The 23,135-nt window shown below is 40.4% G+C and overlaps 1 protein-coding gene across 1 annotated transcript in view; it reads right to left on the reverse strand.

Moving 5' to 3' along the window:
• Positions 1–20,133: 20,133 nt before the first annotated feature.
• The window catches only part of LOC134868186 (formin-binding protein 1), a 66,739-nt gene continuing 63,737 nt past the window's right edge, over positions 20,134–23,135 (reverse strand). The window contains exon 18 of the mRNA XM_063889116.1: positions 20,134–23,130. Within this exon, the coding sequence (XP_063745186.1) occupies positions 23,123–23,130 (8 nt within the window). The 3' untranslated portion in view covers positions 20,134–23,122. The remainder of the gene's footprint in view (positions 23,131–23,135) is intronic.

The raw sequence follows: 23,135 nt of genomic DNA on the forward strand, positions 1-23,135 counted from the left end.
TTCAAAGTGCTTTTCCAGCAACAGTGTCCCCAGTACTTGGAATGCACCCTTTAAAGCCTCAGTGATCCTTTAAAGTATTGGCAGGCGGACGGTTTTCCATCTCCAAGAGGCCCCTAAAGTTCTCCCTGCAGCAGGCTTTCTCCAATCTACGCCATTTTTCAATTTGATTTTAACAAAGTCTTGCATAAGATCCTAAAATCTTGAAGAATGTATGCTTTGCTTGCATGTATAAGTGCATGTTTATATACAATCTCCATGTGAAGAATGGGATTTGTGTGCTTAAGTAAAATACTGCAGAGATTTTTTTTTTTTTAAGTTTTTTGAAAGGAACAGTGACTAGCCCATTTACAGTTCAGTGCACACTGAGAACACACTGATATTGTCCTTTAACAAAAGAGTCTTGTATTTATTATTGTCAACAGATCCCACAAAAAAAAAACCTGAAACCAACAATAAATTGATCGAATTACCAAGTATTGCATGTGCGTGCATCTCCACAAAACTCCATTGCGGTCGAAAAACTATTAAAAACACATCAATGAGTCACTCATTAAACGGAATCCTCTACAACATTGAACAAAGGCATTGTAGTTTATTTTGAGTCGACCATTATGCTGCAATAACCAAATTGGAACAGATACTCTTGTTACCACAAACTGAATATGTCTGTTTTCTGTCAGTTAACATCTGACATGCTAAGTTGCTGCTAAAAACGGGCCTAGCAAAACCAGAACCTGTAAGGGTTTAAAACAGTGCTCCATTTGATGTGTATTGTGAACATTGATAATGAAGTGGTGTCAATGATGAATATAATTATTGAGAAAACATCTCCTGGCTAAGATCACACTTATTTACTTTAATAACCTTTGGTTGAAGCCAGGAAAGCTGTTTCGAGTGTGGTATGTTAAGGTAAGCCAATTTTCTGCCAGCAAGAAGGTATTTATGTGGTCTTGATCTCTTGTTAGAAAGTAAAAATGTGTCCTCCTCAAAATATTAACCTATTTAACGCAGGCCCTCATTCCCACCTTCTTCCATATCACTTGTGCATTAAAAACCAAAGCTGTCTTCCAAGTTTTCATGTTATTTGGTTCTCTTCTGACAAAAATTCAAGGGATGAAATGCATCTTTCAAATTGTTTCGCTATTTTTCTGGCCACCCACATTCTTCTTCCCTTTCTGCATTTTCTCTGCCATTCAATACCTTTTCCATCCCTCTGCAGTTTTCATTCCCCTCCTCCCCATCTGCTTTACTCCTCCTCCTCTCTCCCTTCTCCTTGCCTCCATGTGTAGATGGCGGGTGTGAGGGGGTTTGGGATGGTGGGAAAGCTGCTTGTAGGAAGTTTTTTTCCCCATCTATGTTAACGTGTTCACCGGCTGGACAGCACATTCTTTCCACCTCTGTCGGCCTCGCGGGTCAAGCAGAACCATACCTCCTCCTCCTCTTCTTCCTCTCTCTCTTGCTCCCCCCTTCTCTCCCGTGGTTAATACACTGATCTGACTCTGCTAAGCTGCTGAAGTGGGAGCCTCAGATGTAGTGGAGGGGGGGTGGGCAGACATTTTCAGATTGAATCACACTTTCCAGCGGTTTCCCCCTCCTGTGTTTTTCAGGTGCTCTCTCTGCGAAAGAGTTAAGAAAAAAATGTAAAAAGAGGAAAGGGCTTTAAATATAAACATATGTGGCTCACCAGTAACGTGAGGGTTTCCATTCCAGACACTTGATTTATGTCTGCCAGCTAAAACACAAGACACAGGATAAAGAGGAGTGGGTGGAAGAGATAGACGTGGCCAGAATGGAAAGACTGAGGATGGAGGAGAAGATGGAGAATCCTCATTGGATAAGTCTCTTTTTGTCTCACACACACATGCTCAAATAGTGAGACATGACAGCAAATGAGCTTCTCACAGCTGAGCAGTCATTAAGACAAGATCTGGAGACTGTTGACCGTCTCCGTTGTTAACATCTTTGAACATCTGTGGAGTCTACGCTGCCAGTTTGTTTACTTTACGAAGTAGGATAATGCATTGTGTTTCTCGTCACCACAAAACAAACTGCAGGACTAAAGCCATCTTGGTGAATAGAGCCGTACTGTACAGTGTGACCGAAGTGAAGTGCTACAGGAGTGACTTATAGGGTACTTAGGGAGATATTTCCCTCATTGTGGGTTGTAGCTTTCTCAGTCCCAGAAATCACCAAAATGTACTCAAGCACAGACACTGACTAATCCTGACATGAGACGATCCAACAGCTGCCGCATAGAAACAAATGAGAACAAATCTGGACGCTAGCTAAAATGGGAGTGGCTACTGAAACCACCTCTTGTTCTGTGGTGCGTTTGACATCTTCATGAAATGGTTTAGATTATGTTTTTGGAAAGGGGGTGAGCTGGTTATGAATCTGTGATGGCAACAGAGTGAGGTCAACATTTGAGGAAATTGATACATCAACCTGGAGGAGCGTATCATCCCCAGGGAGGCTTGTGAAACAAATACACTCACACCTCAGTCAAGAACAAGTTTATTTAATTTAATGTACAGTGAGTTAAACAGACTTGGAGGAGCCGGGAGGAAGAGCTGTGGGGCATAAATGTCAACACCGGGTTGAAGATGGTGTTTTTTGTAGGTTAAAGGGTCAGTGACTTAGTGTGGAGAAGATCATGCTGATATCTGTGGTAACTTAAAACTCTCTACACACACATGGCCTAAACCTGAGGAAGGTATAAAAGGGGAAAGGAGTGAGCTCATTTGTTTTTGGCCCTAGATGGTGAGGGGTCAGGGACATCTGTTGTGAAGTGAAATGGGGATGGCTGGCGGTAAAGTCAGGAGGAGGTGAATGACAAGCATTTAACAAAATCAGCAGGTAATGAGAAAGCGCCGAGTTCCTGTCTCTGCCTTTTATCTCAGTCCCAAAAAGCTTGCTTATTCTCTTTACCTTCTCTCCTGCTTTTATGTCTTTATAATCTCAGACATAAACCCACCCAAACAAACACACTCTTCATTGTTTGTAATAACACATACGAGTTGAATGACAAAGTTACACAAGTGACCTGTGATTGTAGGACGACGAGACAACTAAAACAGTAGTTCTCCTTTAAGAGTATAGGTATAGCGTGCTTTTGTTTATTTTCAAAGGAATCAAATCCGACAGAAAAGCTTGAGCAAAAGTGATCCTTGAAAGGCCCAAAACAACGGTTCAGATGACTCCGGGCTAAGAGGTCCCACAGATTTGCGGGGGTTTGGATAAAGAAAAGAAAAAACAAAAGTCGCTGAAACACAGGAGAAGGGTCATTTTATGAAACTTTGGCTGCCTACAGGATTCTGTTCCCTCCACACGTTCGTTGATGATAATTGCTGCCATCTGTATTTCTAAAGGCAAAAAGGGTACAAAACAGGGGTGACTGAGAAATATGTATCCAAATTGTGTTGTACGCACAGCTACAAAGAGCATTAAAACAATCATCCATCATCCATCTTCCCGGCTTGAACTTTGCATAGTTTGTCCCCTTTGTTTTATTCCAACATAAACCCCATCATAATAAGAGCATTTAAACTTCAGACAGCTCATTTAAGGCACTTGCACACGTCAACTTGAAGACTGCTCAACTATCTGTTATTATGAATAACAATGTACACTTGACATCTTGTAAAAGTGTCAATGATCATGAGATCAGATCATCATGGATTTACATACTGACTGCCAAATTCAATATGATTATTTGTTTGGAAAAGCCCTGCATTTTCTCCTCTGGCATCAATATAAAAGGGATACTGATTAAACCATCAGTCAAAAGCCACGCTTCCAATTTCAATTGTTCACTTCATTTTTAAAGTCCTTAAAAGATGATGGTCTATTTGAACTGTTGCAGCTTGGCTGCAGGTCCTTCCATATCAGTGATACTGCACTTTAACGATGGTAAATCAATAATTCCTAGTCCTACACATTGCTGTTCTGGACTTTTTAAAATCACATAGTGGAAGACTTTTGGGTATTTTCTCATTCTAAAAATGGTCTAGTTTTATCTTTGAAAGGGACTAAACTTTGGTGCAAGACCCATCTCATACTTTCTATAACCTTACCACTTACCAGAATCCCTGCAAGGTATAACATCAATTGTACTTCTATGCTGATGACACCCACGTCTACATTAACAAAACTACTGAGGTATTTTATTTTTCTGTCAAAATGTGTGCACACTTTTTACTATACAACCAGAACAAATATGTGAGTGTTTGACTCTTCTACAAACAAGGATGAAGTCAGATTTACGTTCCCCATTTGCCAAGACTAAACAAACCTGCATAACAGATCCTAATTTCAATCCTGGCAATACTTTTTAATGAAACAGAGAATACTGTTGTTATATGTCCTTATAATGTTCCAAGTCTAAATCAGTCCCTGATGTGATGCTTGTGATAATATCCATGATGGCTTTGGGCTGGACTAGAAATCAACGGTCTGTACAGCTTGAACAACATTTGTTCGCTGACTGTTGAATCTGACCCAATCTGTAGGAAACGATGACATTGTGAGGAGAATAAGAAATGTGTAGCATCTGTTTAGATGATTAAAGGCAACGTTTAATTAACCCTGTGGACAAAGAGCCAGTCAACAAAGTATTTTAAACGATCAACGTTCTGCTTCTGTCTTCTGTCTGTTTAGTCTACTTGTTGTACATTTTCCCCTTAAAGATGTCGTACTTCGTAAAATCTGATTGTATTTACCATTGTAGTGAGAAAATCAATGCCGACAAATACTCAGCTTGATCTCTTTTATAAACAGTTCTACAGCAGCCACATCTCTAATTTAAATGGAGACATAGCAACAAGACTTCGTGGCTATCAGAGGATAAGATCTAAAGAACACCAAAGAGAAAGATTATCATTTCAGAAATCTATCTCTGTCATTCTGTGGTTCTGTTATTGGTCAAAGTACCAGTGACGAAACCTCATACCAAGAGCCCCTTTTTCCAAACCTGATGGCGTCACCTCTTGAGTCATAGCAGACACCCCCCCCCCACCCCGTTATTCGGGATCTGGGCATTACTCAAGATCAACATGAGACAGCCTCTGCACATTTTCTTCCTTCATCAACGAGAAAATACAATTTCTACAATCCCCCCCATATGAATGGTGGAGTGGAAAAAAGCAGGAAATAGCACAAAGGCGGAGGCAAACTGCGGATTGTGTTATTTGATTGAAAACAGCCTGTTGGTCTTCGTTACCATGATGTTTTGAGGATAGATGAAGGCAAGGCTTACTCAGGACTGCAGCTGGAAATTATTTAGTTTCTAGGTCTTTGCTGATATTCTCTGAGATGATTTATAAGCTCACAGCTGTGTGTATAATTTGCTTGCCATTGGACATGTTACTTTTTGGATGGACGGAGTACTGGTGTATTCAAGAGTTCAATATGTTATATATTTAAAAACAAGGTAACTTGAAAAAAAACGTTTAATGTGCATCATTTATGCAAAATAAAGCTAGCAATGCCTTTCAGTTGCCATTACTTCCAAGTGCCAGCCAAGAACATGAAGAATCTTGCCTAAGTCTAGCATGACACAACTGTGTAATGCCTCTGCAGAAGCCAAGCTGTGACACAAGTTTTTAAAGCCTACAACACCGACTAAAGAGTAATAAATCAAGTGAAATAAAAATCTAATAACATGGAAAATGTGAAACAGGAGAAAGATAGGATGTTCCCATGTCTCAGTGTCAAATTAAACCATAATACTCCACGTTTGGGCAATAAAACTAAAAAGCTTCTAAAGAAAAGGTATTATTGACTGACATTTGCTGACTTTTTGAATTGACCTGAAGCATTAAATCCAGCTTTTATTAATTTTAACTCATTCACTCAAGTAACTTGTGGCAACTCATGCTATGGTGTCCTTGGGGAATCCCTCGACATATGAAAGGAATTTATCACCCTGTGAGTCAGACCTTTTTCCACTTTTCCGGACTGAAAGAAGGATAGCTGACGGGGGTGGATGTCTTGTTCTGACTGTTAGAGGAGGTTGCGAATTGGCTCACCAATTCACCCCCTGCTTTAAACTACTTTCCTCCACCCCCACCCCACCCCAGGAGAGATTCATGACCATGTGGGGTAGACGATAGTCATGGAAAAATGCGATAATCAGACGTGGATTACTGGTGCAGAGGAACATTGTAGACGCGTTTGGTCATGATGGTCAGTAAAGCAAGGATCTGATGTAATGGTACCTCAAACAAGACAGGAAACAGGAGGAGGGGGGAGCAGGAGAGAGTGACGGACTGGTAATGTGGCAGGCCAGTGTCTGTGGTAATGCTCTTAACTCAGCAGAGTTCAGGACCAGGGTTCTGGAGAGAACACCGCTGTGCTGCGGTCCGCTGTGCTCCGCAGGCCCTGCTGGAGACAACAGCATCTCCGGCTCTCTGGCTGGATAACTGTGTCAGCTGCGCTCAGATTTAGAGGGAAAGGACCTCCATCATCTCATGAATTTACAGTAAACGTAAGCTCTGGAGACTGCTGTGCAACACGCTCTCACTCCTCCTTCCTCTTTCTCATCACTTTTTTGGACTTTCCACTCATGTTTCTTTGTTGTGCAACACAATTGGACGTTCTTGTACAACTGAACCCCCCAACGTCATATTTTCTCTTTCTTTCGTAGACTCTCTCTTCTCTGTATGAATCATAAAAACTGCATAACACAAGACAACAGCAGCGGGAAGGATGGGTAGTTCAGATAAATTAAAGCTTTTGAGTCGGTTTGAAAGGTTTCCATGAAGGCAGAGTGGAAGTCGATGATAACATGCTTGATGGTAAGGTTAGACCCCGAATAAGTTTGCCAGGGCATGTTGCAGTTTTGAAACAAACATCTGGCTAACAGCTTTCTCCACAACCTCATAACCATTGCCTTCTCTCTGCTTTTCTGTGTATTTTTGCATTTGGCTTCACTACAAGTCTGAATGGGAAGTGGACAGTTTTAATTGTTTTAACCGTATACTGTATTTTAGTTACTCCATTGCCTTTATTTAACAGCTGTGTATGAGCAAATAAAAGTACTCTCAGGAAACAAAGCATGAGAACAGCATGGATTAAGAAGTGATTAATATTAGCTGTCTCTTCTTTGCAGTTTTTTTTAGTAACAGTCATAAAAGGGTCAACTTTTGATTTGACAGGAAATCACTCAAATTATTACAAATCACCAACTTGAATAAAGAATATGTAAAGTGTCGCCCCCTTGTGGTGAGAATGAGAAACTAAATAATTTTAGAGCCAGACTTCCTTTAATTATCTGGCCCTGTTTCAACATTTCCAGAAGCTAAACGTTGTTAGAGGCAACTTTTAAGAAAAAAACAATACTGCATCAGCTTGTAAATGAGTTAGATTTTTAAAACTCCCCAAAGTATTTCCTTCATTCTTTTTTTCAACAAAACCATGAGCGGGTATTTGGCATGGAATTGCTGCATGTACGCCCTGGTTTCTGATTCATTAGTGCTCTGGCAGAAAATAATATGTTTACACAAACTGGTTATACATCTCATCTTTGTCTATGTTCCTCAGATAAACAGTCTTTTTCCTCCTCTTTCTTTCGCTATTCCCCCACTTTTTCCTCCATACTGCTGATGTGTCACCAGCCCCCCTATTCTTCTGCAGCTCCCTCTTCTCATACACACACACATGCACACACACTCTAGCGTTTCCAGATGTGTGCAGGGATGATGTCATGGCAGACCGGAGGCATTGGACTCTGATCGTTCTCTTTTTTTCCTCCAGAAAACATTCATCGCAGACGAGGGAGCTTGAGGCGGAAGAGCAATGCGTTGATAAGTTCCCAGACAACAAAAAGCAGTTATTTCCCTCTGATTAGTGGAGTGAGAAGGTTTTTCTGAGTCACAGCCTGTTTGTCATTGCTCCCACCAAACGTATTATCCCCCATCTGACCCTACAGCGCCTGGGAGAGGAGGTCTGCATGTGTACGTCTTCATCTGTGTGCGTATCAGACACCTGGACCACAAATACTCCCTGAACATCACAGAACATTTGTACACCAGCCTTCAGCAGATGTGGCTTTATACAAAACGGGGTTAACTAGCATGACTCATAAGAGGAGGAGGAGTTGCTGAGTGTTGTGGTGGTTGCCAGACAACTACAGTGTAAATAATTAGCAAGAGAAGAAAAAAAAGGGCCATGTAAACTCTGGTTCGCAGCATGGGGTCTGTTTAAAGTCTCTGGGGGAATCTGAAAAGGGGGATAACTTGTGAGGGACAACGTAAACTGTCACTAACCCCGTTAAACACCCCAGCTGGGCCGGAATATAGGCCTCAAACACCAGCTGGAAGGAAGAAATTCACTTAGAGATGCCCAGTCACACTCCTGCAAGAACTCCAGTAAAGGAAAAAGTAATGTGACAGCTAAAACAGGAACATCAGAGCTAATAATGCAGACTTACTGTTTGTAACAAAAATAAGAAGGCAAATAAATGAAAAACAGCATCCTTGTCTTTGTCCTTGTTGAGCTTACAGTAAATCAGCTGAAGTTTTGTTGTGTCGATACTGACAATGTAACAAAATTAAGTATACTCTCCATCCATCCATCATCCTCTGTGATACTGTTATATTTAAAAATGGATCAAACAAGAAATATTAGCAAAACCTTTTGGGGTGTTTAAGCGTCTTTCAACTAGTTGTTTTGGTTTTTGACTCACAACTTTTCAACAAGTCAATGTTGTGTTAACTTGTTGATTTCATCCCATATTACAATGCTCAAGGAGATGGATGAGCTATTCACAGCTGCAAAGCATCAAACAAAACTGTCAATAGCTTAAAAAACACCTCCAAAATCTTTCAATCATCGGGAAAACATTGTTGCTGAAATCATTAAATTCTTGGAAAAACATTGATGCTGTCTCTGTCAGGAGGTTTACTTGTCAGCAGCTTTCTAAAAGTGGCGGTTTGATGTACAGCAGTCATTAAAACATATTGTATCGTTTCCTTTTAGTATTATTTTAAAAAAGGAAAGTTTTATTGCTGCAAAACCAGCCTGTTATGACGGTTAGTATTAATTACAAACTCTATACACATAATGTGTGGAAATGGCACAAACCAATAAACATACCTTTTAAGGTGGACTTTTGGACTTGTCTTCCACAGGTGTCACGTATCTCATTAACAGCAGCTGCAGTTGCTTGAGGTGATTCAGATGCAGGGTTGTGTGCACAATGACTCAAGCGTACTGGACATTCAATAAAACAAATAAAGAACTTTCGAGTGTTGAATCTCTAAACAACCCATTTTCAAGTTTTAGAGGATAATTTAATCACTTTCGGCCCACTCTGTTTACAATGTAGCAAAGCCTCAAGAGTTTTTTCTGTATCGCCCAAGTGTTTAAAACAGCTGAGTGAATCAATTTAGCAGCTAATCGCTAATCAGATTACTTTGTCCATGAAGCTTAGGTCCCCAGCCCACCCACATATAACAAACCCTCGGTTTGTATCTGAAACTCTCTATAACAAAGATATTGTGAGGACACACAACTCAAACCAAATGATCCAACCAGCCAACAGACAATTACTTTTGATTCCCTTTACAAAAATAAGACCAAATCTTGGCTTGATTCCCATCTAAGCCAAATCCCTTCTCTTGTTTTTCTCTGCTGGGTGGTTTTGCTACAAAGGCAGTGTGAAAGATCTCCCTGCTGAGGCTAATCTGTCCTGATCTGTGTGACACATTTGGGTGTTCTGTTATTCTCAAAATCAAATGATGTTTTAGTATTCAATTGACTTAATTTGTAATCTCTAAAACTTTCTGTCACAATGACTGCGTTATGGTCCAACGTTTAAGAGATGGGGGAAAAAAGGGAAAGTCTCACACCTGGCTTTAGTTTCCTGTGATGGTGAGTAGTGAATTCAGGCACCGACCAAATCTTGCTTTGAAGTTCAAACCTGAAGGCTGGGAAAATCTACTCAAGCGACTGCATCGGTCATGAGCTGGAGACCCACAGAGGCACTTTCATAATGCTTACTTTGAGCAAACACAATCACAGCAAGCTCCATATGAGTGATATTATATTGACACCATTGGAAATATTTCCAAACATTCTCAAACAGCCAGTCGGGCTCCACTTTCCTGTATTTTAAGAGGAAAGAGGGAAACTATTTGTAATATAAAAAAAGGCCCAGCAGTTTCAAGACATGGGCCAATATCAATAGTTCACATAATACCTTTTTCCAAAAGGCCTGGACCTTTTTTTGCACTTCTCTCAAGAGCCATTTCAATCAAAACCAATACTCATATTGCACTCTGAATCACATTCACCCCACATTGTAATTAAAGTGTAACAATGGCGACATTCATGAATGTTGTACTGCTGTGGTGGGAACTTCTATCATTAGGATAAGTTAAGGTAGCCCCCTCTAAGTTTTTACACCAACCAGTATGCTTTCAGTTACTTTGAAATTGTTTTGCAGACGCTGAAACAGTGTGTAAGCTAAAACAATAAGATGCTTCCATTGTTTCTTCGGGTCAAAGAAATAAGCATGTTTGTCTCCAGATTTTTTATAGAAAACAAAGAAAGTCAAAACAGAGCTCTACAGCTGGAATATAATTGAATGGTTGAGTGAAAGCTAGTGGAATCTTTGCACTTGGAGCAATGTTTTTAAGATCAGGGCCAGCACGAAGTGACGCTTGCCTGATACACATTCCCGGCAATTGTCATGCTATGTGCCTGATGGTCAGTTGCATAAACAAAACTAAAAAACAAGTTATAAAACATGGTTCCGCAAACAATACTACCCCAAAATATCCACAAAAAGGCCTTTGCAACTTTATTATATAGGGGGGAAAATGCATTCAACACATTTTTTTGACCTCAAGAATACAAACAGTGTGTTTTCTTGGGAAGCAGTTTGTGTAAATAGAACTTAACAAGAAAAGTAAATGTCCATGGACAATGACAAATGGAAAATGATTTTTCTAAGTGTACTATCTCTGGTGAAACATAGAACGGCCAAATAAAAAAATGCCAATCATGAAATTTCATTGTTTTGATAATTATTTAAAACCATGTTAGCTGAAGTCTTTTTGAACATTAATCAATCATCTTGAATCAAGAATAGTTCTGGTAATTTTATTAAAAAGACAGACAACACCACAAGACTCAGTAGGAGTCCCAAGGGAATGAAGCAGACACAGGGAAGCTGCTGGTGGGGGGTGGAAAACAAGATGCATGTTTTTTGTCACCTCAAGGATGAAAAAAGTTGTAAAGAAGAGACAGAAAATAAATGTGTTCATGTTTCCTGCACCGTTCAATAGTCGGACAATGCTGCTAAATCTCCATTATATTAGTCATTTCTGACACCGCTCAGCCAGAGACATTGCTCTGGAGGAAAACCGAAACATGAATCAGATTTTCCTCAACAGAAGAGAAACATGTAATCCTCAAGTCGCTTCCCAGACAGAAATATTAGCTTGTTTTGGATTTTGCTGTGATGTTACTGTCAAAGAAGAAATATGGAACAAGCCTGCAAAAGATCATCTGCTTTAAGAGTGAGGAAGGCTTTGTTTGTGTTTTGATAAAAATGAAAATCGGAGTGGTGGTGATTTTCTATCATATTATCACGTTTTATTGCTGTATAAAAGTGTGTCATCTGCATAGAATTGAAGAGAAGATTACTGTTATAGGTATCTCAGTTATAATTCAGGAAGTCAGTATGTAGGAGTGAAGATTCACATAGACCTAAAAAAAGACAAAAACTCGTGTGCATGTGAAAACCTTCCTGCATCAACTTATCAGGAAAAGCACAGGTGCAACAAATATCATTACTGATTCATCAGTTTCCGGCTGCAGGGGCCCGAGGAGGCAATTAGTGATAATTAATCACACCTGTGCTCTTCTTGCTGTGACATGTCTCTGATGAGGCAAATTCCAGCTGAACGATGGGGGTAATTACAAGTTAATATTAAGCAAAATTATTTGGTTTAAACCCATTTTATCTTGAGATCTGGAACGGCAATGAATATATTTTAGAGAAAAAATCTGTCACATTTGCTAAACAGTGACCACTGTGGCCAAAGGTTGATATAATATATGGAACCACAAGCGGGAAACAAGTGACATGATGAGGTGCGTCCTGTTTACATCTTGTTTTACTTTTGTCATAAAACCTTTGAAATGTTTAACTGTGACATATGCAACCTTTAGAGTTGAATGGAGAATACTCATCTGTATCAGTAGCCAACAATTAGCCACTCTGAGCTAAAGTTAGCACTTTAACCTGTTTAGGCTAATTCTTTAGGTTGTTTTAGTCGACAAACTCATAATTTTACAGCAGACATTATGCAGCTGTTGTCAGTTCAAAGCTCTGATGAACCCCACTGACCCCTTCCTGTCCAGAACCAAATGGTAGTCACATGTAGCAAATACTTTGTGAGCATAGTTAACAGCTAAAGATGGGTGCCCAAATAGAAGATTCCATTGCTCTTGTTTTTTCCCGTTGTACAAGCATGTGTAAGAACCATTAAGAACCTGTTACATGTTTAATTGGTACCCGATTTGTACAATGAATGTGTGCTGTTTATGAAAGAATTTCTCATCTGCTTTTTTTGTGAATAGTTTGCTGGCCATTTGCAAAAACCGCTGGAAATGTGTTGAGAGAATGGGAAAAAGCCAAAGCTTGTTTGAGATTGTGTATCATATATCCAACATTTCATCTCTGTAGCTCTCAAAAGATAGAGTATTAAGTATTTCCTCATTAAACGCACCTCCTCTTCTGCTTCCAGACAGATTTTCATTAGAGGAGCCTGGGGACTCGCTTCTGTGATTGGTAATCAGTTTGGAGATGAGACAAACCCGCGGTAAGAGTCATCCCGTGAATTAACTGGAGAACAAATGAAACCTTCTGCCCTGGAGGCATCCTGGGATTTGATTATTGACAGGGCCTCTTAATTAGAGAGTGTTTTGTGGTCATCCAGGGTGAGGGTGGAGGCCACCTCTCAATGGTAGAAAGAGACTCCCTTAGAAGCTCGACCAGCCTACAGCTTTAAGTGCGTTTATGATTCATAACAGCAACCCTGAGTCATTTAGGCACCTATTTGATGATGTGGACTCCATGGTATTTTCTTCCACCAATATTATTTCCAAATAGGACGCCTGACTGCAGCAAAATGTCCAACCAAAAGGCACAGTGAGTAGGAGGTTCCTAAAAGAACTATTTATTGACTCAAACATAATTTTCGTTCTCAGATATCACTTATTCCTCGTTAGAAAAGTTTGTTTCTGCAGGCCTTTGCTGGATTTCCTCTATTGTTTTTAACTGTTTGTTGCTGTTAGAGAACTTTCTGGATGTCAGTTGTAGTTAAAATGACTGAAGCAAGAGGAAGCTACAGAAAACAGACAAACACAATCAACGTATTGCCAAGCTGAAAAGACTTGTTCCAAAATGAGGATAAATCTTGTGTTCGTTTTCACCTACCGGAGAATAACGCAACCCTTCTTATACGGAGGAGGGGCAAATTTGAATGTGGTGTTTAAAAACCACAATTTACTTTTCCTGCTAATTGTGCCTTTTCTTTTGCAGAACTTGGTTGAATCATCGTAACAACAAAAAAGACATTGCGTTAAGTAGATCTTTAAAATGTCTTATTTGAACTATGAGGGTGTTGTATGCTGCATACACTGGAAAAACCCCTGAGACAAATGTGTAATTTAAGATATTGGGCTAAATGTAATATGTTTTGTGCCATTTCCAACAAATGGACACAATACTGTAAACATGTGTAGGTTATAATTCAATCCAGTGAAGCTAATAATAACACAACAAATATTTTGTGTTTTATATGATGGATAAGACGTGGGAAAAAGAGTTTTATAAACAAGCCTCATCTCGATTAGTATTTTCCTGTCTCCATGTCCTTGGTTTCGGAGGGTTGGAGAGGATCTCTGCACCTAATGAATGGGTTCGATGCTGGCTCCGTATGAGCGCGTTGGTTGGACCATCTCATGGTGGTGAGATGAGTTCCCTGTGGTGCGGCTGCCTGGAGTCAGAGGTGGTCAAATGGTCTGGAGGTTTGCCACAGATGCCGTCACACCGGGTAGAATAAGACCTCATGAAGTTGTCCAAAGATTACAAAGAGCGACTGGAGCAACAGACAGTCCTTTGTCCTGTGGTGGAGGCATTCCTTACACTCACACGCCGTGGTATCCACTGTGAATACGTACTAGTGTTTGTTTCCAAATGTTTTTTCCATAGTGGCTGTGCGATTTATTGTTGGATTAAAATGAGCATGATGACACTGAGAGAGCTCCATGTGAACCGTCTGGTAAAAATGTCTAACTGCAGCCTGACACTCTTGAACCAAATTACAACTCGAGGTGGAGAGGTCAGCAGAGGAATTTCATTGTTGGTTCGCCTTGTTTTTTTAACGGGTGATGGGGGCTTCTTTGAAAATTGACAATAAGTTTACTGTCACCTTTTCCCCAAAACTCCCAAAGACTAAGAGAGTAATGAGTGGACATGGAGATAGCAAGGTGACTTACCCTTAGAAAATCTGGCTTTTTGGATCACTATCAGTGTGTTTGTCTTCCAATTTTACCTTAGATTAATATGCTACTATAGAAATCAATTGCATTCACATCATTCTAAAAACCACTTTAATATGAACACAAACACAGCACTCCAGTAGTAACTCTTTCCCTAGGTCAAGTTTTGGAATATTATGCCAATAAATCTGGGATCAATCATATTTTTGCTAACTGTATGCCTAGAGGGAAAGAAAAAAAGGAAAGGGCACACAGGGCAGGACTGATTTTGGTAGATTGTGAGATGTTTTATGGTTTCTGACCCACAGTTGCACGCCCTGGTCTGTAATTAGCGGCAGTTAATGAAAGAGCAGAGATGATTGGCTAGCAGCGGCAGGGCATGCTGTGGGGAAAGTGAAAAGTATCCACTGACACTCCCCCAGGCTCGGTGTAAACACACATCACACATCAATGCTGGCTTAACTGCTGCTGTTCCTGCAGCTCCGAGAAACTGAGGACGGCTGACAGTGGTACGTGCCGTGAATCAAGTCAAGAGCTCATTCAAGCCAACGAACAGCACATTTCTTACTCTCTTGAATAATTTCAATTCAATTTGTTGTCCTTAGAGTTTTTGACAATGTTGAAGACTTATCAGCACATGGCAGCTCCGTACAGTCACAGTATTTTCTGAGTAATTGTACAGTGCTGTGCAGAATATTATAGAAAACTGAAGCCACGGTCCAAGTATTATCTCAGCTCGGCCCGGGACGCAGCCTGCATATCTATTCCAGATGGAGGAACCAGCTCCTCACATTTTTCTGGGTTCTTAGAGACCTTCTTTGTTACACGGACAAAACTTCTGTGCTTTCATTTTGGGAAATGTCATTGCGGATTGTGTTTGCGTTTGAAATAAAGCATTTCCTATTAATGCCATGTCTATCATGCGTTGAGGCAGTGACTGTCTTTTGTGTTTGAGTCTTCCTTTCCCACAGTTTTCATACTTTTGGGATGATTCAACATATTTTAGAATTAAGACTGTGCAGTGAAGAAGATGAGGCTGTCAGGCCAGCAGCTGGATGCTGCGCAGTGTTCAAAGATGTTAACCCATTTCAGGCTTGGTTTGACGATGCAGTCACAAGGATTTGGAATAACAACCCTCTTCATCCTGCACACCTGTACTGTATCTGTGCTGTAACTTAGAAACAAAGAGGTCCATGAGGCCCTCAGGGTCTTCTGGCTTATGTAACTTTGAAAAGGACATGAATAGCAAGGAATCCTATTAATCATAATAGTAGTGCATGGTCATAATGCATTCAGGAAGTTGAACTAACTTGTGGCAGAAATTCCTACATGCATCTCAAAAGCTTTAACAGAAGTCAAAAAATAACTGAAACTAGATCTGAAATCCATTCCAGGTATAAAAAGAGTTGTATACGGACCATTATACTGTTCTACCATCACACACACAGACACACACACACACACACACACACACACACACACACACACACACACACACACACACACACACACACACACACACACACACACACACACACACACACACACACACACACACACACACACACACACACACACACACACACACACACACACACACGCACACGCACACACACACGGCATGAGGTGGCAGTCTTGATGCGTTTCACAGACAGCCCCCTCCCCAGGCCTTTATGACGCTGCAGACTGGGCTGACATCCAGAGGTGTGCTTTCCCCATCAGGCCGTCTGCTTTCACACCAGGCCAGACAGGAACACAGCAGTAATGGAACAGACTAACACCAGCAGGTAGCCTAAAACACACTCTGGACTGCGGTGTGGAATTTAGGCCCCCAAGTTTTTTAATTCACTGAATAATCTGAACTATTAAACTGTGGCAAGCAGTGTGTACTTCAGATATATCTGTCCTCAAACTTCAGAATCAACCTTTGAGTCAAAGTGATGTCATTAATAAACTGTTGTTTGTGAAAATGAAATCTTGACCTTAAGAAATGTCTCTAACTTTAAAGATATTGACCTGTAATGCTGCACTAAGGGATAAGGGACTTCTACACTGTTAAAATGTAACTACCCTGACTGTTTGGTCCACTTATTATTTATTGTTTTTATCTCATGTATTTCACCAGGACTTTTAAGTTAATGTGTGTCTGTGAAGTTTTAATTATCTTTGAGCCATCTTGGCTGTAAACTACAAACAACTGAGAGGGATTCAACACGGGAGGAAGACACACCTGCCCTCTGAGTGCACTCTTCTACTTATCTCTACTTCTCATGTTCAGCCAAAATATCATCAATTTAGATTATTCCTGCCTCAGGTAACAAACATCAAATGATTTCAACATGTCTCTACGGGTCAAACAATATTTAAAGACCTTTAAAAGTGGGAACGATCGATCAGCGACTGATGAAAGCGGAGATTGTTCTCTGACTTGTTTGGGCCGAAAGACCAACGGAAGATTAGACTGCAGCGGGTTCGATCAATCCCAGAGTGCAACTGTAATCAGTGTCTCTGATGACCTGCTCCACTTCAAACATGGCAGATGAAGTAGATAAAACTGCTCGATGTGTGGCGAGTACAGCACTTCAAATACTGGACTTTGAGTGACTTGATTTAGGTATTTGTTTTTTTAGGGTCATTCCACTTCATTTTCTTTTTAACCTTCCACATTCAGAGTAATAACACAAAATACCAATAAATAAATGTTCATATCATTATATCAATAAGGCTTTATTCCTAAGGGTGCAAATGCTGTTGCTTCCTAACTGTATTTGGTTATACTTTTCCCAACCATATTCTAAAGCACAACAAAAAAAAAGGATATGAGCAAATATGAGCATTATTATGCTGCTGTGTTCATTGTATCTTAGTAACTCTGGCACAACAATCTCCTTTGGGACAAAGAAAGTCCTTTCTCATCTCTTCGATAATGAGAAATGTGTGTGAAGGAGTTTTGATAAAAGTATATCAATAAACAAAACAAAGCTGGGTCATCAGAAGGCAAGTAAACTCTTCCAAAATGAGCAGTAGCATCTGCCCTGACGCAGGTGACCTAGTGGAAGGGTGTTTTGTTAATTAGTATTCAAGATCTGTCGGTCTCAAAATGCCTGGCAGTATCTGCTGTGAGGGGTTGTATTAGGTCATGAGAGGATCAGAGTGTCCTGGGTGATCAGTTCTCCTCTTCTCTTATGCTCTAAAGAATACACCCTGATTTTTAAGTGCTGGACTTTTACCTGTAAGAGTATTACTTCTTTCACCAGTCCTGTACTGAGGTTTTATTTATTTATTCTGCCATCTTAAATGAATTGCGTATCCCTTATTGTTACAGTAATACCTTGTATTCTTCAGTACTGTTACTATCACTGCTGGTTGACCTCTGCTGCCCCTCTTTGGTGCATTTTTGAGAACTTTAATGCCTTCAAAGATGAGGTATATTCTCGCAAATAGTCCCATAAATAATGCAAAGCAAAGCCAGAGACTTCAGTTGCACATTTCCCATTTGGCTAGCTCCTTCAAATAATGTAGCAAACGGCCTTTGCAAAATAAACCAATTAAGAAAGCAAAGTGAAAACGCTCTAATCATGTTTGAAAGGGAAACTCGCCGGCCCCCCAGGATTTACTGAAGCAATTCCATTTCTTTAGTCATTTGGAGTGCAGCTTGTTGGGTCCCAGGGAGCAAAGGCCAATTAAGCTGTTTGAAAAGTATGTTGGAGGAGGTGAGAGCTGCATCTGCCACATAGCATGCGCCTGCATATTTCTGAGGGGCAACTGGGACTGATCACAGTCGCAGCTCAGCAGACCAGAAGCTATTGGCCATCCTGATCTATCCGAGCGCCGGATCAATACATGAGATTACTGTGCTGTCTGCAGTCAAATCAGTAGACCAGTTAGAATAAAAACAATGTGGATAAGACACCCTGAGGGAGACTTTAATTTAGTCTAAGAGATGAACTGAAAATCAACAGAGAGACTAAAATAAATGAGAATCCTAACACAGTAAGAGGTTCAGTTTGCATGATATCCATTACATAAAGTTTTGTGAAAGTTCATTCAGAAAGCATGCAGTCATACATTGTGCGGTAAAAAAAGGAAAAGCACTCTGAAGTTACAAAGAAAGAACATTTGGTGGAACATGACCCCCATCTGGTGATCAACAAGGGTACTGCACCCACATCATATTGCCTAAACTCAATAGTGCATCCAGCAGCAGTTGCGCCTTCAAAATAAAACCCCTAAATTATTTTCAAAATTGAGATTATTTTTAAACATTATACTATCCCATTGAAGTATGATTGAATTGAATGATAAATATAAGTGTTTTTTGTTAATTGGATTCATATTTTTCTCTGAACTAAATTCTATTTGATGTGCTGCTAATGACTGCAACCAAGGACATATTATGAGGTCAGGTACAAACAGCTGTGACAGTATTTCTATGGTAAACAGGTACTTGCATATTTTGACTATGGATTACTGTAAATATCAGGATTTGTCCTATCTTCACATGATAAGATGATTCAGGTAATTATACAACTAATCAACTGAGCAGTAAGCCCAAGAGTGAAATCATTTGTAAATTAATAATTTAGTCATGCAACAGAAAACTAATAGGCCACATTATTATAAATATAACTCTACTTTTTTTTGGTCAGACAAAGAAACGTCACCTTGGGCTCCCACAACCTACATCTATATTTCATAGACTATCAAGTTGTTTGTTATTAAAGAATGACCAACAGATTCATAAATAACTAAAGTCATTTTTGGTTACAGCAATGGTTGCAAGACATCTGCAGGGATGTTGGGCAAAGTAGGTACATGTGTGCTGTTTGTGGTGAGAGCAATCTTCTTTAAAGGTCTCCTATTATGCTATATTTTAACGATATATTGTAGGGCAATATCCATACAAAACTTGAGCTGAGCTGAAGCTGGCCACGCCCTCTTTGGAGCTCATGCAGCTCTCTGTCTGAAGAGAGAAGTTTCTAATTGAGAAACTCAGCTAAAGCTGCAGTGATTAAACCCCATATTATGTTCCAAACCACATCCGCATTATTTCTGAAACACTTCTCAGTGTTTACCGCTACAACAGAGACATTATATGTATTATATATACAACAACTCTAAGTCCCTCCTGCAGACATCCTGCTGAACACACAGACACACAGAGGTGCTGCGGAGGGCATTCAGCTCACCAACTGTATATGGGGGACGATAGGTTGGGACGTGTCACGTGGGCGGGACGTTGCCATGAGTTCAATGTAAAGCCAGCCCACATTTCGGTTATGACGTCATAACAGAAGCAAATCTGGATCAGCTAGTTTGTACCCCCGTTTTAAGAGATGTGGGTAAGGAGGAAAGAGAGAGAGGGTTGTATTTTCTGACACTTTGTGAGTCTCCTTACACACCAGGGACACATATTTATGTATAAAAGACAGCAAAAAGTGCATTTTGCATAATTGGGGACCTTTAAATTACATCAAACATTCATCCGGTCGGTTCTCATTAGCAGCGAGTTAGTAATTGTGGGTAATTGAGCTCATAGCTGCAGTTTGATTGGCAGGGTTAGCTATAGGTTGTGTCTAAACTCCCGAGGGGGGAAAACAAAGACAGGACTCAACATCATTAACTTTCCAGGCATATTTAATTGGCACGGTAAACACAATACAAAGTATTCAGTGCTCCAAAACACAAGCATGGGCTACCAAATGGAACACAAACAAAAAAGTGCAAAAACACACCATTTGGTAGACCTTAGAAAGGAAAAGTCTTACTTTGCAAAGCAGTTAAAGTAATGGTAAGACTCTCAATAGTTAAAATAGATGTTTTCCTTTTTAAACTTTATTTATATATTCATATATATTCTCTCTAATTCCAATGTGCCATTTCCTCTGTACAGGCAGGTTTTTTCCGGGGCAGTTTCTGGTGTCTTTGCAGAGCACTGGCAGAGATGGATGCTCTAGAGCTACAATGATCTGCGTCAGATTTATGGTTAAAAACAAAATAAGGTTGTTTGAAATCATGACATATAGAGCGTTGGTTGTGGAAAAGCAAACTTCAGCAGGGTTTTGATCATTTCTTCCGAGTCCAAATGGTCAATATGTCCGTCATTCTGTGTGGGAAGTCTTTCTAAAATGCTGCATCAGATGGAGATTTAAGAATGGCTTCATACAGAACAATTTCATTGTTACTCAAATTTGCAGTTAAGGAATTTCAGTCCCATTCAGGCAGAAAAAGATACAACATAGACTTCCAGCTTTAAAAAACAGAAAAAGAAAAGCTGAATCTCAACTTAACATCATCAAATATATAAAACAGAAAATGTTTAAATCACGTACATTATGTGCCGGGGAATCAGTGGAAATACTTTCTCTGTATGATTATAAAAACTTGTAATTTAGCCTCCAAACGTTTTGAGATAATCACATCTTAATCCTTTCGTCAAACCACAGCTTCATCCTTCTCTTGGAAAACCAAAGTTAAGGCCCGAAAAAACCAGGAGATTCTGAGGGCAGTCACAAACTCACAGGGAAATAAGGATCACAGTATATTTCCATATACAGTAGACGGTTTAAGTGGATCATCCTAACATCAGGTGTAAATCATATCTTCATTTTTGGGTTGTCTGGACCGAGTGGAGACATTTCCACAGGGCTGATTATCTAACAACAACGTGTGTTAGACTCTGATCCAAACAGAACTTTTTTTACATACAGACTGTACTGTGTACTTACAGTAAAACAAATGCACAACACATCCTTGACCTACCTATGCATAAGGTCATTGAGAAAACAACATATTCGGGTCCCTATCGTCCTTTAATTAAACTGGTAAACCCTGGGAGGAGGAGACCACTCTCTCGTTAAACAGGAAACATGCTTTATAAACTAAAAAAACAAGATTTATAAAAAAAGAACCACAGGCACCGAACCTAAACAGTAGGTTAATTCAGTACGACCAGGCAATGAGGGTTAACTGAACAGAAAGGCTGGAGGCTGGGGAGCGGCGTAAGCCGACCTTACATCCCCCCATTGCCTGCTCCAGGTTGCCAGCAGAGGGGCGAGGAGGAAGACAGGGCAAGCATGCAGCACACCACAACGCTGAGAGGTCCCCCCCGCTGCGGCAAAAAAAGGGTGCTTGAAGCAGCAAAGGGGTTAGCCTGAGCCGCGTCAGGAGGGAGGGGTGTGGAGGTGAGGGAGGGAGGGTGTGGTCAGAGAGAGGAACACTGAGGGTGAGGAAAGATGGAGTGAGAATGACCCATCGATGATCTCCTTTCCTTTCCTGGAGGGGGGATGATCGTGGTGTGGAGACAATGGGACACAAGACTTTCAAAATAAGATGTTCAAACACACAACAGGAGCAGATCACACACATGATTCTTCTCCTGACACCTGCCAATGTGACTGAAGTGAGAGGGTGAACTGGAGGTTTTCGAGCCCTAGATGTAGGTAAAGGAGGTCAGGGTGACGCTCCTCTGAGTTAAGGAGTGAGGAGGTCATGGCTAACACATGGTGTGGGGACAATGGGACACAAGACCTTCAAAATAAGGCGTTCAAACACACAACAGGAGCAGATAACACATGATTCTTCTCCTGAAACCTGTGAATATAATTTAGTGAGAGGGTGAACGTGAGTTTGTCAAGCCCTAGATGCAGTGGTGGAATGTAACTGAGTACATTTACTCAAGTCAAGTACTAAAGTATCATTTTGAGGTGCTTTTACTTCATTTCAGCATTTCCATTTTCTGCTACTTCACTACATTTCAGATGGAAGTGTTGTACTTTTACTTCACTACATGTATTTGACGATTGTAGTTACTTTTAACATAAATACATGTGTTTATATGATATATATGTACTATAATTTACTCTGTACTTTCCAAAATGTGCTCCACGTGTATATGTATTTTTCTAATGATTAAAACAGAACAATATAATATTCTATAAAAATATAACACATTTATAACAGGCATTCTGCACAACGAATAGTTATACTTTTGATACTTGAGTACATTAAGTCGATGATGCTTTTACTTTTACTGCACTTTTTACTCCGTTTAGACTGTGTTATTAGTACTTTTACTTAGGTAAAGGTTCTCAGTACTTGAAGGTGATGAAGGTGTTTTGTCCATAAGGCTCCAGCTGCTCCCCGTCCTGTCTCTGACCACAACCTCCATCATGTGTGTGGGTGTGCAGTGTTAGGTAAGGAAGAGGAGGGGTGGCAAAGCCGAGGAGAGGGGGGGGCGTTCAGAGTGAGGAAGCCAACAGCCACGTTCATGAGCGCGCGTGGTGCAAGCGCAGTTAGTCACATTAAAGCAAAGCTGAAAGGCAAATTGAATACTGTGGTTGTGACTGCTGTGTTAAGGATGGAAAGGGTTACGAGCTCTAAAATTTAGATGGATTTCTCTTATCGTTGCTTCGCGTCGCAGAGGAAGCAGGTTTTGTTTCGTAAAGGTTTTCGGGGAAATTGAGATGCGTACTAATCGGGCGTCCCTCTCTTTTAAGATTGAGGTCATCTTTCACTTTCTCTCTCTGACTCTGTGTGAGCGCGCGAAGAACATGGTGGTTTTCTCCGAGGCTGCTTGCCCTGCCATTCCTCAGCCAGCCTCACACTTTTAGGAACCTGCA

Source organism: Eleginops maclovinus, chromosome 8, assembly GCF_036324505.1.
Source record: "Eleginops maclovinus isolate JMC-PN-2008 ecotype Puerto Natales chromosome 8, JC_Emac_rtc_rv5, whole genome shotgun sequence".
Classification (NCBI taxonomy): Eukaryota; Metazoa; Chordata; class Actinopteri; order Perciformes; family Eleginopidae; genus Eleginops; species Eleginops maclovinus.